Here is a 19,445-nt window from a genome sequence, read left to right as displayed (position 1 = left end):
CACTAAGATGAGGGATGCTAAACAAGGATCTAAATCTGTCACCCAATATTTCAACGATCTCATGGCCTTGTGGATGGAATGCGATCTATACTATGACTTTGAATGGAAATGCTCTGTCGATCATGCTCGGTTCCTCAAATTAATCGAGAAAGACCGTGTCTTCCAATTCCTTGCTGGACTTAATAAAGATCTCGATGAGGTTCGGGGTCGGATACTTGGCCGAGATCCTATCCCAACTCCGCGAGAGGTCTTCTCCGAGATTCGTCGTGAAGAAAGCCGCCGTATGGTCATGCTCGGCCCCGACGTCGCCTCTTTCGAGCCTTCTGCCATGGCTGTCCAGGCCCCTGCCCTAGCCAAAGTTCGAACCAATGACTCTCGAAAATCGGGCAAGTCTGACTACTTTGAGTGTGACTACTGCCATAAGCCGTGGCACACTCGAGAGAAGTGTTGGGCGCTTCATGGCAAGCCCCCAAAGTTACCATCCAGCTCGAAGACTACCGGAAAAAGTGCCGCTGTGGCTACTACGACCTCTCCTCGGTCTTCAGATCTTGCCCCTACGATTTTTTCCGCTGATCAAATTCATCAATTGCTGAGTCTCCTCAAGCCTACTCCTGCTTCCTCATCAACTTCCCATGTTCGTCAAGGTAACATCTCTCGAGCTTTGGCTGCGCTCGCTCATCATCGGCCATGGTTTATAGATTCCGGTGCCACCGATCACATGACGGGGTGTTCCGAGTTGTTTTCCTCTTATACTCCATGTTCAGGTCGCGATAAAGTTCAGGTTGCGGATGGCTCTTTTTCTCCCATAGCTGGCAAAGGCTCAATTCCCATATCACCAACCTTAACCCTTACCTCTGTTCTACATGTCCCTAATTTACATTGCAATTTACTATCCGTCAGTAAAGTAACCGCTGATCTAGATTGCTCCTTACTTTTTTTCCCTAATGCCTGTGTTTTTCAGGACCGTCGTTCGGGGAGGATGATTGGCAATGCTAGACGAGTGGATGACCTCTACATATTTCACCACGAAGACGGCGCTGGTTTACACTTGGGCCTTTTTTCCTTTTCTAATGTTTGTCCAATCATGCTGTTACATTTCAGATTAGGCCATCCAAGTTTTTATTATTTAAAACAGTTGTATCCTTCCTTGTTCAAAAATAAAAATCCGTCTTCACTTCAATGTGATATCTGTCAATTAGCAAAGCACCATCGTGTCCACTATCCACCGCATTCATATACACCTTCTGCTCCTTTCTCCCTTATACACAGTGATTTATGGGGTCCATCTCGAGTCCCGAGTTATACCAATAAAAGATGGTTTTTAACATTTATTGATGATCATACTAGATTTTGCTGGGTATTTATTCTTAAAGATAAATCTGAGGCAGCCCTCACATTTAAAAATTTTCACTCCTTTGTCAAAACACAATTTCATACCAATATTCAAGTCCTGCGCACTGATAACGGTCGTGAATACTTTAATTCCATCCTGGGGGAATACCTTAAATCTCACGGGATTCTTCATCACAGCTCTTGTACCGACACCCCCCAACAAAATGGTGTCGCGGAGAGAAAAAATCGCCATTTACTTGAGATTGCCCGCTCCCTCATGTTCCAATCTAAAGTTCCTACTCGTTTTTGGAACGATGCCGTGTTAACCGCTGCCTATTTGATTAATCGGCTACCTTCCAAAGTCCTTCACTTTAAAATTCCTTTTACATTGTTTCACTCCTACTTCCCACAGAACCGCTCTTTTACCTCCGTTGACCCTAAAGTTTTCGGTTGTACTGCCTTTGTCCATAATACGTCCCCAACGCGCTCCAAGTTCGATCCAAGAGCCATAAAATGCATTTTCTTGGGTTATGCTCCTACGCAAAAGGGCTATAGATGTTATAATCCCATCACTAACAAATCTTTTGTTAGCATGGACGTTTCGTTCTTTGAAAACATTCCTTACTACGACTCGGTTACATCTCAGGGGGAGTGTGACCTTCCCGACCCTATTCCCATACCATTACCCACTCCCTTATTAACTCAACCATCGTCCGTGTCGATCCTGCCCTTCAACCAGGTACCGTATTCGGCCTCTTCCCCTACTCCTAACCCTCCTCCTCTGCCACCGATTCTTCAGGTCTATTCCCGGCACCGCCCTCATGCCGTTATTCCCGGTCATGCCACTTCTCTACCGCTGCCTAATTCTGCTTCGACCGATGATCCAGGTAATGCATCTTCTCCCTTACCTACCCCGGTATTTACTGATTTGGATGTTCCAATTGCTCTACGAAAACCGACGTGGAATTGTACCAGGGCACCTTTATATCCCATGAATAATTTTATTTCGTTTGCTAACCTTTCCACCTCCTATAGAACCTTTGCCTCTGCTATACAGACTACTCGTGTTCCTACCTCTTTTGATGAGGCAATGGAGGATCCGCAATGGAAGGAGGCTGTTATGTCAGAGATGGAGGCCTTGACTTCTAATAATACATGGGAGGTAGGCGTGTTACCCGCGGGAAAGCGTGCGGTTGGCTGCCGCTGGATATTTACAATCAAATATAAGTCCGACGGTTCAATAGAGCGCTTCAAGGCTCGGTTAGTTGCCAAAGGTTATAGTCAAACTTATGGGGTGGATTACGAGGAGACCTTTGCCCCGGTGGCTAAGCTTAATAATGTCCGTGTTCTACTCTCACTTGCAGTTAACCTTGAATGGCCTCTTTATCAGCTTGATGTCAAGAATGCTTTCCTAAATGGTGAGCTTGAAGAAGAAGTTTACATGAAGCTCCCTCCGGGCTTCCTTGCAGATTCTCCTCCGGGTCATGTTTGTCGCCTTCGTAAGGCTATTTATGGCCTTAAGCAGTCTCCCCGGGCTTGGTTCGGCAAGTTTACATCGTCATCACTACCCACGGTTATTCTCAAGCTCAATCAGACCACACTCTGTTCTTTAAGCACTCTCCTCAGGGTCTGGTTTCGATTTTAATTGTATATGTCGATGATATTGTTCTTACCGGCAGTGATCTTCCGGAGTTAGCCAGGCTTAAAGGTATTCTCAGTTCTACCTTTGTTATGAAGGATTTGGGATCGCTGCGTTATTTTTTGGGGATGGAGGTTGCACGCTCATCTGAAAGGATTGCTCTGTCCCAAACCAAGTATGTTATCGACTTACTTCGTGACACAGGTCTCCTACACTGCAAACCTGTTACTGTTCCAATGGATCCTAATGAGAAGTTGTGCGACGTTCCTAATGATGTTTCCGTTGACAAATCTCGGTACCAACATTTGGTGGGTCGTCTCATTTACCTTGCACATACTCGTCCCGATATTGCTCACGCCGTGAATGTCGTCAGTCAATTCATGCATGACCCTTATGAACATCATCTCCAGGCTGTCTTTCGCATTCTACATTACCTTAAGGGTACTCCGGGTTCGGGCCTCCTGTTTCGCAAGAATTCTTCTCGAAATGTGTTAGCCTATACTGATGCGGACTGGGCAGGTTCGGTGCATGATCGCCGCTCCACGTCGGGTTACTGCACCTTTGTTTGGGGCAATTTGGTTACCTAGAAGAGCAAGAAACAATCGGTTGTTGCCCGAAGTAGCGCGGAGGCTGAATATCGAGCTATGGCTAATGGGGTGTGTGAACTTTTGTGGCTACAGATTCTACTTCGGGAACTGCATATGTCCTTCACTACTCTTCTCCGGTTATTCTGTGATAATAAGGCTGCTATAAGCATTGCTCATAATCCAGTTCAACATGACCGGACTAAACATATCGAGATTGACCGCCATTTTATCAAAGAAAAGATTGACAGCGGGGAAATTTGCATTCCGTACGTTCAGTCCGATGGTCAACTTGCTGACATTCTTACGAAGAATCTTCATCGCCCGCAGTTTGACTCTTTTAAATCCAAGTTGCGCATGATCGACATCTATGCATCAACTTGAGGGGGCGTGTTAGAATTACTATTATTTATTTTTTAGGGTTTTATTTTTTGTATTCTAGGCTGATAAGAGATTTGGTAGGATTAGTAGAATATTTTAGTTTGATAAAAGATTTGATAGGAGTAGCAGAATATTTTATTTTTGATAAGAGATTTGGTAATTATCTCTTCTCTCCTTGTATAAATTCCATGTTGAAGGAATAAAATAATGATTCAGTCAAATTCTCTCAATTCACATTATCAACTTATAAACGACCATAAAACAGGCATAACTCCAAAATTTCGTTTATGCTGTGATAATATTTGTAAAAAAAAAATGGATTTCGCAAACAAATCTATGATAGGAGTTGACATGAATAAGAGGTTTTAGGAATCCAGAAATCCCAATAGCTGCCTCTAACAAAAAAATGGTATATACCATGAAATCTTTCACGAGCACGTACTATCCTGCTTGAAGTTTCGTCAGCATCCGCCATAGACACGATGATGAGCTCATCTTGCGATTATAAAATATCTTTAACATAAGACAAAAAGGCGAGAAATCGAAAAATATGAGGTTGGGATTGCAAACAAATACTTTCTTTTTTATTTTTATTTTAACAAAAACGAAGGAATAAAAGCTTATTTTTACAGAGTGAAATAACTTGTGTATCATGATAGAGAACTCCAGCCGGTTTAGAAACTCAGTCCTAACCCTCAATCCCTGCCAAATTGGTGAAGTCAATTCGATAAGCAAACTAACTCTTACGATCACATCACATGAATACTAAAAAAACAAAATGAAAAAAAAAAAGAATGAGTAGAGAACAAGAATTTTCACCTCTGTAGTATCATCAATTCTATCATCATCAAGAACTCTGAAGAGAGTACTTATCATTTCTCTGTTTCATTCATTGCTGATATTTCTGTATTCAGCAACATTCTCTCAATTCTTGACCATGGTTTTCTGAGTGACAACAAAGGCAATGATATTTATGTTCATAATTCTATCATTATACTCTGAAGAGGCAATGATATTGAGACGAATATAATGATAGAATTATGAACATAAATATCATTGCCTTTGTTGTACACTCAGAAAACCATGATCAAGAATTGAGAGAATGTTGCTGAATACAGAAATGTCAGCAATTTCAAAGTCATAAAATACAATAATACTTCTTGACCTCGCTCTCATTGCATCAACAAATAAGTCTCCAGGTTTCCCTTTGCAAGTGCACCTAAAAACAAATATGTCATAGTAAAGAAACGAAGGAGATTCTTATTGTTGGAAGTCATAAATCCCAAATATTTACTGATATATTAAGTAAGAGCAATACAAACCTGAAAAATGAATCCGGTTCAGTGCAAAGGAACAGATCAACCTCAATAACAGAGCTCATTGAACTCTCAGGAGCATAACATTTGGAAAGTCCGGCAGCGAGGTCTTCTCTCCCTGCACGATGGAGACCTAAAAATAAGAACGAATGAGGGCACTGAAAATGCTCCTTCACAGGAGGCACATCTCTCATGGATTCCAATAGAGCCTGAATTATCCGGTCGTCTGATTAGATTCCACAAATTTGTAACAAAATTTTGAAAAATTATCCATATAATTGTGCTCAGGCCTCAGCCTTCTTTTGAATCCTCATTTGTTGCTGGCACTCTTCTTCCCAATCAAAGAAGTCTAGGTTTCCCTATCCAATCAAGACAAAAACAATTGAAGCATAATTGAAATTTAAAATATTAAAGACACCGGATTTAAAAATTTTAAAAATATAAAGAAATCAAGGAAACATAAAAAATAAAGAAAGGAAGATACCAGCATTTGCTTGAAGTCAAAAGCTTCTTTGAGCATCTCATCGATAATTCTTACCATTAGCTCAGCATTATATGGTACATCATGGGCGTATATCACCAGCTTATGTATCATCTTGACATGTCGTTTGTTTCTATAGTGCATCTTTCTCAGATTCATGAGAGTTTTTCTGAATTTTCCATAAACCTTGTCATTTAATAAGTGACCGGTGTTTTCAACACAGCAACTAAGCTGAAAGGTACCAACCAGCACGTCAACATAAACAATGCTCAAGTCCTCTATTACTTGGGGCTAAGGTCCTATTTTTGTCTCAAGCCACTCCTTAGCGGCATGTCCACCATTCTGAGACACAAATATAACTGACATTTATTTGAATATAAAAAAAACGAGAGAGAAGAGAAAAACATTAAGTGAAGAGTGATGTAAATCCTAGACAAAGATGCAATTTCCTTTCATTATTGCAGACGCCAAAGCTAAGTGTATTAGAATCAACATCATTCAAACCAACTGGTCATAAGTTTCACTCAATGACAACATATCTTAGCACACCGGGTCAGCCATTTCTTACCAGAAAGACTCACATATCCTGCACATCATTTAGACAAATAACTTGCCTGAAAACACCTTTAAATGTTATTAACGGCTCCGAAGTACACACCCAACTGATCTGTGCTCACAGTGCAATCGGTAAAACTTTGGGCTTTTGAAAAAGGTAGAATTTGTAGAGGCTTTTCGATGTAGGGCAGATTTCCTGACGGAGATACTTAAGACACTGTATCGTTTTCTAATAATTTTAGATCATAGAACGGCAATCTGAATAGTGTGGCCGCGAGATCCTAAACCTTATTTCTTGTTCCCCTAGGCCAAACATGTTCAGATCTTCAACACTCTTATCAACAAATCACTAGGCAGATGACATGTAAAACGAATCAAATGAACGATTACAGTTCTAAAAAGTTTCGCATACCCGTTGACTCTTTATTGTTAAGATGTATCACATCTAACAGCAAGAATGAGATCTCAGACACATACCTTCAGGAAGGTCGCTAATGATGCGCAAAAGGTCGTCAGCAGAACTTTTCTATGTTATGCCTAAAATAAGTCATCCACTGGAGAAAATTGCTATTTTGCTACCAAACAGGAAGCAAGTGATATGGGCCCAAATAATCAAGAACCCAATAAAGAAAGTAATATGCATTCTGTTATGATATCATTTTGTTACTACCATTGGCTAGGGATTAGAGAGAATTTGTGCATAGGCAACTCTGGGAATTCTTTGTTTTTCTGATTAAATCTCATTAATACACATATTTTACAGTCTTCAATTGATACATTTGTGTTGTAAAATTGTTCAAAGTCAGTTGAACCTATCAGCTAGACTCAAACGTTTGACGCCTTCCAATTCCAGAAAACATTCTAGAAACCGTAGAAGAACAATTGTCCTTCAAGAAGACATTCAAGAAACCATCAAAGAACAATTGGCCTTCACCACTTCAAGCGCAAATATTTCATTAGATTGCGGATTGCCAACGTATCAATATCTATAGTTATTACCATCAATAATGATGCAGAATCACTTGAAAAACGAAAGTGTTTCGGGATTTTCAGTCACATGATAGAGCACAGAGATAGTTTAATTTAAGCTTAATTTTTAATAAGACCAACAACAAGAGATAAACTAACATTTCCAAGAGCTATTAATTGTATTCATGAACTATACAAAGCTATTCCAGTTCTAATGTAACGGTAGTTTAAAGGCCTCAACACAAAATACGCAAAGCATAAACCCAAGCACGCAGACAAAACATGATTTAATCTCTCGCCCCACAAACAAGCTAAAACTAGGAATTAATGCAATCAAATTGGTCAAATACCTAAATGTAATTGAATAACCGAATAAATGGGAAAAAAAATAAGCAAAAGTAAAAAGAAAAATATTAAAAAAAAGACCCTTCTAAATACTAACATCTACAAGAAAATAAGACCTTACACGTGAACATGGCTTGCTATGTGTGCCATACTATATAAGCTAGCAGTATATGAACAAAAACTAAAGAAAATAAGATAAGGCAAGGCGTAAGAACCCACGTCCATGAGAGCTCCAATGTCCAAGAGCAATGTAGCTTGAGATAGATAAACTATAACTTTCTTCTGCATTGGGCTCCACATTTCTGGAATTAATTTCCTCAGTTGTATCCTTGCAATTTCAGAATATTGAAGAGGAGATGGATACGGCAAAACAAGCACCTCGTCTAGATGGTCCAGGAATTCAGAATTGAAATTCTTCGATGTCTGCGACAGAGGAAGCAAAACTGTAACTTAAGTTTATGTACAAAAGCCTATAAGATTTTTCCTCTATTAAGAACCAAAACAGATAATTTGAAAGAGAAGCATAATAAATAAATAAAGCTTAAAGAGAATGTATAGTGATACCTTTTCCAAAAAAAGCATATAATAGCATTGATGCTTACACTCTACTTGCAGCTGCTGATGCCCAGACATTATTTGTTTAACTTTCCAAACATTATTTAGGCAACAACAAGACCTTAGGAACACATCGTTCCCAGCATTGAATTTCACGAGTACCAAGACAGCAGTGAGATCGAAAAGCATTCCCCAGAGTTCTTGAATATCCCCTTATGCAGAATTGAAACAATCTTCTCTAAAACGGAGGGAGAGGCTTTCTCGATATTCGCAAAAATGAGGATGCCGTATGCCTTTTTCTTTGAAATGCCAACGAGCTTCCCGCGCAATGTGTCCTTTCAGGAGAAAAAAAAATTCAGGCTAGAACAAACATAGTCAAGGGGGAAAAGAGAAAACAAAATCAAAACAGTGAGTTCGGACTAACACATAGAGATCATCACGAAAACGTGGCCCGAGTTTGCATATGATAATCAGACATGTCGCATATAACAAGCAAATCTTCGTGATCAAATAGCTGCTTGGCAAGAGCTCTAGCAAGCTCAGTCCTGCCACGCCCACGGCATCCAACAAGTAGAGATGATCCTGATGGGCATCCAGAAGGCTTTTTCTTTGATATGGTTTCCACGATAAAGGAGATAATATGATCCAATCCAATCGAAGTGCCAAAAACAGAGTTCTGGGACCTTCAGGGGTCAAATTCAGCTTCCTAGAAAGATGTGATGGGGGAATTCTTACTAACGAGCTTGCCACTAAAACTCAATACAAGAAATTCATTAGAAAATTTTAAAGCAATAATGAGAGCACGTGTCACAATAATCATGAACAGATAAGACACATGCTTTCCTCATTGCATAAAAATTTTCTCATGAATTTCCTCTCTTGAGTTTTAGTTGGCAAACTCCTCGGTGAGAATTCACCTTCCCATCTCTAGGCAAATGAATCTACCACCTGAAATGGCCGGAACTCTGTTTTTTGGCACTTTGATTCGACTCGATCATATTATCAGCTTTATAATAGATGCCATATCAAATAAAAGCCAGTCGGATGCCCATTAACATCATTTCTACTTCTTGGGTGCAGTGGTCGTGGCAGGACTGAGCTTGCTAGAGCTCTTGCCAAGCAGCTATTTTATTCACGAAGATATGCTTGTTTTATGCGACATGTCTGATTATCAAGATGTAGACTTTGGGCGATAATTTTGGTGATGATCTCGGTGAGTTAGTCCAGAACCACTGGTTTAATTTTCTTGTGTTTTTCTTCCTTACGGTTTCCCCCCTTGACAGTATTCTTTTTAGATTTAAGTTTTGTTTTTTTTGAAGGGACACATTGCTTGGGAAGCTCGTTGATATCTCAAAGAGAAAGGTATACGGCATCCTCATGTTTGCGAATATCGAGAAAGCCTCTCCCTCTGTTTTAGAGATGATTGAGGGGACATTCAAGAACCGTGAAGGAATGCTTTTCGATCTCACTACTGTCTTGGTACTCACGAAGTCCAATTCTGGGAATGATGTGTTCCTCAGGCCTTGTTGTTTCATGGATAATGTTTGGAAAGTTAAACAAATAATATCTGGGCATCAGCATGTAGGGCATAAATATCAATGCCACGACATGCCTTTTTCGGAAAAGTATCACTATGCTCTCTGTAAGTTTTATTTATTATGCTTCACTTTCAAATTATCTGCTTTGGTTCTTAATAGAGGAAAAATCTTCTAGTCTTGGGTACATAAACTTAAGAAACAGTTTTGATTCCTCTCTCGACATACATCAAAGCATTTCAGTTCTGAATTCCTTGACCATCTAGAGGAGGTGCTTGTTTTGCAGCATTAATCTCCTCTGCAATATCCTGAAATTTCTAGGATACAGCTGAGGAAATTAATCTAGAAATGTCGAGCCCAATGCGGAAGAATGTTTTAGTTTATCTATCTCAAGCCGCATTGCGTGTTGACTTTATGGCTCTTATAGACTACACCTTGTCATGTCTTATTTTCTTTCGTTTTTGTTCATATACTGCTAGCTTAGATTAGTATGACACACATAGCAAGCCATTCATGTGTAAGGTCTTATTTTCTTGTAGATGTTAGTATTTAAAAGAGTGTTTTTTTAATAATTTTCTTTTTTATTTTTGCTTAATTTTTTCCCTTTTTTATAAAGTTATTCAAGTACATTTAGGTATTTGACCAATTTGATTGCATTAATTCCGCGTTTTTACCCAAGCAGATTGACACACTACCTTACAAAGCCATAAGCCATGTTCCTGCTTATATTTTCTGCAAGTCTATCTTTACGTGTTATGTTTGTGTGTCTGTAAATCGAATTTAGTTCAGTATTTATGTTAGTATTTCTAGCATTTGGTATCAAATAGGTTTTGCCTCCATCTTGATATTTTAGAGATTTTCGTTCTGGCAAAATTATTGAAAATTATATTATGCGATTTAATTTTGAATTATGAATTTTACATGATTTTCAAAATTAATAATAAGCCTCAAATTAATTGGAGCTTTGATTTATTTTCATTATTGTAATAATAATCTTCTTTGAAAAGTTTCATTGAGCAAAAATTTGTGCTTGATGAAAAAGTAATAGAATTTTTCTTGCTCCATATATACTTAGTTCTCTGGAAGCTTCTCTCCATTTTTAAAGAAGTTTTCATCACATTTTCTGGAAAATTTCTTGACATGGAATTTGAAACTTTGGTTGAGGTGTGAGTTGGCCAAAACTGGCTATATGTCTTTGTAAGGTAGTGTTTCAATCTGTATCGGCGACATCTAAAGACTTCTCCAGAAGCTGAGCCCTCCAAATTGTGTACATGGGCATAAAATATTTATTGTTTGTTTCTCATAACTTTTTCATGCACATTTTTCTCCGTAAATTACTCAACGATGAAGATTTTTAATGTTAAGCGACTTCGATATGCACTGGAATGCATCTTGCAGCTAGAAATACTTTTGTCATCTGTGGAAGCTTCTCTCCATTTTTTATACTAGTTTCATCACATTTTCTGGAAAAATTTTAGACATGGAATTTGAAACTCATATTTTATAGTTGTCATCATATTATTTTCTTTATCAGATAGCTTTAATAAGATTGATCATTTTCTCTTCATCGGTTTAATGTTTTGGTATCACTTCGGCCATCCCTATTTGGTGTATTAAGAGTTCGGTACCAAAATATGATGATAATTTTCTTCCTGTAATCTTGTTACTTGAAATGAGTTGTTCTAGATTTTGGATTCTTGTTTGAAATCATTCAAAGTTTCAAGAATTTCTTTTTTTTTTCTCAGTGGTTTACTCAATTTTTTTGGTATATAGTATAGTTGATTGACATAGTTCTGTATTGCTTTTTGAATTTTTCTAAGATCTACGGAGAGTTTAGATGAAGTTGGAACTATTTCTAGGATTCTAATATTTTGATCCATACCTGAATCCTTTGATTTGTTCTTGGTTGCTCTTGGTATCTAACCTAGGTTAGATCTACTTATTTAAAATATTCCAATTTATGGTAATAAAACTTATAAATAATCAATCTCGAACATGTGTTCAAATCCACAAAATTTTGAGAGTATCTCCTCCTCAAACATTTAAATTACACAATAATAATAATATAATGTCTGAAACAAGCTACGTATTTAACGAAAGAGGGTTAATTCGGTCATTTTCGAAGATATTTTAGCTCATAGGACTAAACTGGAAAATTTTAGAAGTTTAGGGGCCGATTAGGGAATGTCATAAGATGAGGGACCAATTTGGAATTTGTGTTAAACTACAGGGACCCTTAAACTAGATGTATAAAAAGCTTAACGCAAACTCCAATAAAAAGCAACCTTGTTGGAGAGAACAGGACAAACGCAAGCTTGTCATGAAGACAAGAACCTCCCCATGTTAGTTTACCTTATTATTCTTAGAAATAATAAGTTTTTTAAAAAAATTAGTTTAACTTCATTATATTTGACACAAGAATTTATTATTTATAAAATAATATATTTATAACTTAAAATAACGCACTCAAAAATTTATTAGTAGGTGTGTAATATTTTTCTAAAAAAAATTTAGCATACCACATAACTTTGAACCACTAATCACACTACTTCATTATTTCCAGAAAATTTAATAATTTACATATTTAATTTTATGTTATCAACTTATAAACGATCATAAAACAGGCATAACTCCAAAATTTTGTTTATGCCGTGATAATATTTGTAAAAAAAATGGATTTCGCAAGCAAATCTATGATACGAATTGACATGAATAAGAGGTTTTAGGAATCAAGAAATCCCAATAGCTTGCCTCTAACAAAAAAATGGTATATACCATGAAATCCTTCACGAGCACGTACTATCCTGCTTTAAGTTTCGTCAGCATCCGCCATAGACACGATGATGAGCTCATCTTGCGATTATAAACTATCTTTTTTTTTTTTTGATAAGATACATATATTATTACTTACGAAATAGATGTTTGGTACAAAAAGCGGATAAGACATCCGCTAAATTAGAAAGTAATCCTACGAAAAATTAAAAGCAAGTACAAGACATCTTAAACTAGAACAACATTCCAGTCCCTGTAAACTTGAGAGACACTCAGATGTTCGTAGTCTTTCTGAATCTTCACCCAACATGCAACTCTAAATTTCACTTTGTCCCATAGTTCTTCAACCACCTCCTCCTTATCTTCGAAAATTCGCCTATTCCTCTCCACCCAAATGGACCAAAAAACGCATTGGATGACGGTGAACCAGAATCTCAAGTGTTTCCTTCCATTATGCAAGCTCGGTTCGACTATGTACATATCCTTTGCCTTAGCCGGTACAGCCCACACCAATTCCAGCTCTTTAAAAGCTTTGGACCAAATCTGTGCAGCAAAAGCACAATGTAGGAGAAGATGATCTTGGCTATCTTTAACATAAGACAAAAAAGGCGAGAAATGGAAAAACATTAGGTTGGGATTGCAAACAAATACTTTCTTTTAAAAAAAACGAAGGAATAAATGCTTACTTTTCCAGAGTGAAATAAACTGTGAATCATGATAGAGAACTCATCTCTTCTCTCCACATCAAGACCACTCAGGGTCAACCGTTCCACCACATCAAACTGTTGACGTCTAAAAGGAAAGAAAAGCACAATCTCGTCCAGCCGGTTTAGAAACTCAGTCCTAAGCCTCAATCCCTGCCAAATTGGCCAAGTCAATTCGATAAGCAAACTAACTCTTACGATCAAATCACATGTATACTAAAAAAACAAAGTAAAAAAGAATGAGTCGAGAACAAGAATGTTCACCTCTCTAGTATCATCAATTCTATCATCATCAAGAACTCTGAAGAGAGCACTTATCATTTATCTATTTCCACATCTTGAGATGAATATAATGATCGAATTAAGAAAATAAATATCACCTCCTTTGTTGTCACTCGGAAATCCATGGTCAAGAATTGAGAGAATGTTGCTGAATACAGAAATGTGAGCAATTTCAAAGTCATAAAATACAATAATACTTCTTGACCTCGCTCTCATTGCATCAACAAATAAGTCTCCATTTTTCTCTTTGCAAGTGCACTTAAAAACAAATATGTCATAGTAAAGAAACGAAGGAGATTCGTATTGTTGGGAGTCATAAATTCCAAATATTTACTGATAGATTAAGTAAGAGCAGTACAAACCTGAAAAATGAATCCGGTTCAGTGCAAAGGGACAGGTCAACCTCAATAACTGAGCTCATGTAACTCTCAGGAGCATAACATTTGGAAAGTCCGGCAGCGAGGTCTTCTCTCCCTGCACGATGGAGACCTAAAAATAAGAACGAATGAGGGCGTTGAAAATGCTCCTTCACATGAGGCACATCTCTCATGGATTCCAATAGAGCCTGAATTATCCTGGTTGTCTGATTAGATTCCACACATTTATAACAAAATTTTGAAAAATTATCCATATAATCGTGCTCAGCCTTCTTCTGAATCCTCATTTGTTGCTGGCACTCTTCCTCCCAATCAAAGAAGTCTAGGTTTCCCTATCCAATCAATACAAAAACAATTGAAGCATAATTGAAATTTAAAATATTAAAGACGCCGGATTTAAAAATTGAAAAAATAAAAAGAAATCAAGGAAACATAAAAAAATAAAGAAAGGAAAATACCAGCATTTGCTTGAAGTCAAAAGCTTCTTTGAGCATCTCATCGATAATTCTTACCATTAGCTCAGCATTATATGGTACATCATGGGCGTATATCGCCAGCTTATGTATCATCTTGACATGTCGTTTGTTTCTATAGTGCATCTTTCTCAGATTCATGAGAGTTTTTCTGAATTTTCCATAAACCTTGTCATTTAATAAGTGACCGGTGTTTTCAACACGGCAACTAAGCTGAAAGGTACCAACCAGCACGTCAACATAAACAACGCTCAAGTCCTCTATTCCATCTCCCCAAGATTTTTGCAACTCGGGTCCTAATTTTGTCTCAAGCCACTCCTTAGCGGCATGTGCACCATTCTGAGACACAAATATAACTTACATTTATTTGAATATGAAAAAAACGAGAGAGAAGAGAAGAACATTAAGTGAAGAGTGATGTAAATCCTAGACAAAGATGCAAATTCCTTTCATCATTGCAGACACCAAAGCAAAGTGTATTAGAATCAACATCATTCAAACTAACTGGTCATAAGTTTTACTCAATGACAACATATCTTAGCACACTGGGTCAGCCATTTCTTACAAGAAAGACTCACATATCCTGCACACCATTTAGACAAATAACTTGCCTCAAAACACCTTTAAATGTTATTAACGACTCCGAAATACACACCCAACTGATCTGCGCTCACAGTGCAATTGGCAAAACTTTGGGCTTTTGAAAAAGGTAGAATTTGTAGAGGCTTTTCGATGTAGGGCAGATTTCCTGACGGAGGTACTTAAGACACTGTATCGTTTTGTAGTAATTTTAGATCATATAACGGCAATCTGAATAGTATGGCCTCGAGATCCTAAACCTTATTTCTTGTTCCCTTAGGCTAAACATGTTCAGATATTCAACACCCATATCAACAAATCACTAGGCAGATGACATGTAAAATGAATCAAATGGACGATTACAGTTTTAAAAAGTTTCGCATACCCGTTGACTCTTTATTGTTAAGGTGTATCACATCAAACAGCAAGAATGAGATCTCAGACACATTCCTTCAGGAAGGTCGCGCTGTCGCAAAACTTTTCTCTGTCATGCCTAAAATAAGTCATCCACCAGAGAAAATTGCAATTTTGCTACCAAACAGGAAGCAAGTGATATGGGCCCAAATAATCAAGAGCCCAATAAAAAAAGTAATATGCATTCTGTTGTGATATCATTTTTTTACTACCATTGGCTAGGGATTAGAGAGAATTTGTGCATAGGCAACTCTGAGAATTCTTTGTTTTTCTTTCCCATCTGTCTTACTGAAGAGTGCTGGGTTTTTCCTCTTCTCTAATTGACATTTGTGTTATGCTTAAGTATGCACAAAAAGCAGAGATTTTCCAGTTATTGTCAGGGCCCGTGCTCTTAATTGATATTTAGTTACCAAACAACAAGGATTAATAGTATAAACAGTGAAAACGAGTTTAAAACGTTCATTTGGGCCTACAGAAATTTCGGTATAACCTCCCCGTAAGTAGGACATCCCAAAAATTTCAAAACACCATAACAACAATATACGCTCGAAAATAACACCAAGTTCACAATCAACCACACCAACATCCTACAGCCGCACTGGCTAGGACTAGACACAACATACCACAAATAAAATCCAAACAACATTAAAACATAACCATACAGCTACACAAGGCATCTCTCTGGCAAATGTATCAAACCAACATAATATATATAAATATATGGGAAATCTGACACCAACCGACTGACTACTGGCTACCACTCGTTGACGCTCCACCAGACGCGTCAAAACCCCTGGAATAACCTGCTATGGCATCAAAAACAACCACAACATCAAAAGAACAGGGGTCGGACCCCAGTACGACAAACCAGTAAAATCACGACGTATATAAAAGAAATCTAATAATATCAAGTAAATGCAATGCTATGCGATGCATGAATGGTAACAATGGAATAACAGATACCAAATGGAATCCAAACGAATCGCATCATCAACAGTAACATTGGCCACCCGTGCCAGGAATGCAGCATCAAATCGCCGCTCGTCCATGCACGTAGCATCGGGAATGCGAGTAGCTAAGTCGCTGGTCCCTAGCTGTCATCTGGGAATGTGGCTAATCCTAACCCACTCGTCCCTCTGATGACTCAATAAATCTCAACAGAATCAACATAAATAGCCGTCAAAGGAGTCAAGGCTCAATATGTTATACCAATATAATTTATGCATGAATGCATCAAAAATAAACATTCAAAGCACATAATATCAAACAACATTTATCGAATATTCTTACACGCCAATATAAGCGTCATGATGATATAGGTTTGAGCGTACCTCAACTAACTTACAATCCCACAGAAAATCTTAAGGAATATCGGATGAACTCGTCCAACAATATAACCTACAATATAAATCCGCTATACACTTCAATATAATGCATTCTAACCAACTAAAACAAATTAAATCGGAACGGTTAAAAATCAATTTCCGGGCAGCCTATATAACCCTTGTACAATCTGAATTCAAGCTTAATACCTTAAAAAAACGAAGCTAGAATGCACAACGGTAATTTCGCAAAGGTGGGTCGCCGGAACAAGTAGCTGGTAATACTGTTCACGCCGGAAACCTAGCTGGAAATTAGGGGAAAAGCTCAATTCTTCACTTTTATAAACTAATACACCAAGAACAACCAAAATTCGAAGCCAAAAGCTTACCTAAACCGAATCGAAGCTACGCGCACTGCTGCTGGAAATCAAGCCAAATCGAGCTCGTCACCTTCCGATTCATGGCAGGAAAGAAGCAAATGGAAAGGAGGAAGAAGATTGCTAACCTACTGCACAAAAATCTGGCCGCTGGGACGTTGCACGCTTGCTGCAGAAAGAAGAGAACGACGGGCAAGGCTGGGAAAGAGTTTCTGGATTAACGCTTCTGTTATCTTCTATCAAATGGATTGGGTATTTATTTAAATGGAAATGGGCTGGGCCTAGTTTAGGTATTGGGCCTCACAGTTATTTTATTCTCGGAGGTAAAAAGAGAATTCCTACTCCTACGTTTCGGCCTAAGTCAAAGGCAAAGCACGAGGGCTAGTTCAAGGCAAGTCGAATCATGTCGAGGCCCTATTTCACTAATATAGGAAAGGTATTCCCCTCCTTTATTCAATCAATTCATTTCTTTTTGAACCTTGATTAAATCTCATTAATATGCATATTTTACAGTCTTCAATTGATACATTTGTGTTGTTAAATTGTTCAAAGTCAGTTGAACCTATCATCTAGGCTCAAACGTTTGACACCTTCCAATTCCAGAAAACATTCAAGAAACCATAGAAGAACAATTGGCCTTCAAGAAAACATTCAAGAAACCGTCAAAGAACAATTGGCCTTCACCACTTCAAGCGCAAATATTTCATTAGATTGTCAATGTATCAATATCTATTGTTATTACCGTAAATAATGATGCAAAATCACTTGAAAAACGAAATTGCTTCAGGATTTTCGGTCACATTATAGAGCACATAGATAGTTTAATTTAAGCTTAATTTTTAATAAGACCAACAACAAGAGCTAAACTAACATTTCAAAGAGCTATGAATTGTATTCATGAACTATACAAAGCTATTCCAGTTCTAATGTAACGGGCTGAAAGAAATCATTGGCACTAGAACAATTAGTTTAAAGGCCTCAACACAAGATACGCAAAGCATAAACCCAAAGCACGCAGACAAAAATGATTTAATCTCTCGCCCCAAAAACAAGCTAAAACGAGGAATTAAAGCAATCAAACTGGTCAAATACCTAAATGTACATGAATAACTGAATAAAAGGGAAAAAAAATAAGCAAAAGTAAAAAGAAAAATATTTAAAAAACACCCTTCTAAATATTAACATCTACAAGAAAATAAAACCTTACACATGAACATGGCTTGCTATGCGTAAGCTAGCAGTATCTGAACAAAACTAATGAAAATAAGACAAGGCAAGGCGTAAGAACTCACATCCATGAGAGCTCCAATGTCCAAGAGCAATGCAGCTTGAGATAGATAAACTATAACTTTCTTCCGCATTGGGCTCAACATTTCAGGAATTAATTTCCTCAGTTGTATCCTTGCAATTTCAGAATATTGCAAAGGAAATGGATGCGGCAAAACAAACACCTCGTCTAGATGGTCAAGGAATTCAGAATTAAAATTCTTCGATGTCTGTGACAGAGGAAGCAAAACCGTTTCTTAAGTTTAGGTACAAAAGCCTAGAAGATTTTTCCTCTATTAAGAACCAAAGCAGATAATTTTAAAGAGAATCATAATAAATAAAGCTTAAGGAGAAAGCATAGTGATACCTTTTCCAAAAAAGGCATACAGTAGCATTGATGTTTACGCTCTACCTGCAGCTGCTGATGCCCAGATATTATTTGTTTAACTTTCCAAACATTATCCAGGCAACAACAAGACCTTAGGAACACATCATTCCCAGCATTGGATTTCATGAGTACCAAGACAGCAGTGAGATCGAAAAGCATTCCCTCACAGTTCTTGAACATACACATTAGATGACATAAAATATCCATACCCGAAGGTAAGCGGTGAATCCCCGACTACAATACATCGACTCCTATATGTTTCGACAAAACACCCAACTTTGCCACCTGATGACCCCATAAGAGTCGGTAAATAAGTCAAAGTGCAATGCTAGAGTCTCAATGTCGTCCCGGATCATAAGTACTAATGGTGCACAGCCATAAACTAGGACGTTTCCACTCGATAAGTGAGAACCACTTGGAAAGTCCTTCATTAAGGGTTGTTCAGCGCACTTTACAAGGAGCACCTATCTGCATGCTCGGACATCACAATGTCCTCTACCAATGAAACATGGTACTCGCATCGCAGATACTAGTCTCAAACTCGATCAACATTTATCCTTCTTAGCGACGGCTGAATCGACTAGGAACTGTTTAAAATATACAGCAGAGCCTGGATTTTTCATTTTTTTAGTCCAACCAAAGCCAACCATAAATTAGCGCAAACAGGCAGAAGACCTCGTGCATATGCGCGGAAGATGTTGCGCATATGCACGAGCCTATGCAAGCGAGGTCCAGAGGACATCGCGCATATGCGCGGAAAAAAGTCCCGCGCATAGGCCGAGACCAGTAGGTCTCGCGC

The 19,445-nt window shown here is 38.0% G+C and overlaps 1 protein-coding gene across 11 annotated transcripts in view; it reads right to left on the bottom strand.

Moving 5' to 3' along the window:
* LOC140827788 (uncharacterized) overlaps window positions 1–18,896 on the bottom strand; it is a 30,895-nt gene extending 11,999 nt beyond the window's left edge. Inside the window, exons 1-9 of one of the 11 annotated variants that reach the window (XM_073190628.1) lie at window positions 18,626–18,884; window positions 18,285–18,488; window positions 14,286–14,639; window positions 13,813–14,159; window positions 13,549–13,709; window positions 13,433–13,469; window positions 13,151–13,321; window positions 12,468–12,563; window positions 5,980–8,025 (exon numbers count right to left, since the gene is read on the bottom strand). In XM_073190628.1, the coding sequence (XP_073046729.1) occupies window positions 13,315–13,321; window positions 13,433–13,469; window positions 13,549–13,709; window positions 13,813–14,159; window positions 14,286–14,639; window positions 18,285–18,488; window positions 18,626–18,853 (1,338 nt within the window). In that variant the 5' untranslated portion in view covers window positions 18,854–18,884 and the 3' untranslated portion in view covers window positions 5,980–8,025; window positions 12,468–12,563; window positions 13,151–13,314. Of the gene's footprint in view, window positions 1–4,353; window positions 4,450–4,755; window positions 5,156–5,979; window positions 8,026–12,467; window positions 12,564–13,150; window positions 13,322–13,432; window positions 13,710–13,812; window positions 14,160–14,285; window positions 14,640–18,284; window positions 18,489–18,625 lie in introns of those variants that run through there. The other 10 variants (XM_073190621.1, XM_073190620.1, XM_073190622.1 and 7 more) reach the window with 10 other exon arrangements.
* Window positions 18,897–19,445: the final 549 nt, after the last annotated feature.

This window comes from Primulina eburnea, chromosome 3 (genome assembly GCF_022965805.1).
Source record: "Primulina eburnea isolate SZY01 chromosome 3, ASM2296580v1, whole genome shotgun sequence".
NCBI classification, from domain to species: Eukaryota; Viridiplantae; Streptophyta; class Magnoliopsida; order Lamiales; family Gesneriaceae; genus Primulina; species Primulina eburnea.
The sequence above is the reverse complement of the archived record's forward strand: the minus strand, read 5'-3'. Positions and strand labels throughout refer to the sequence as shown.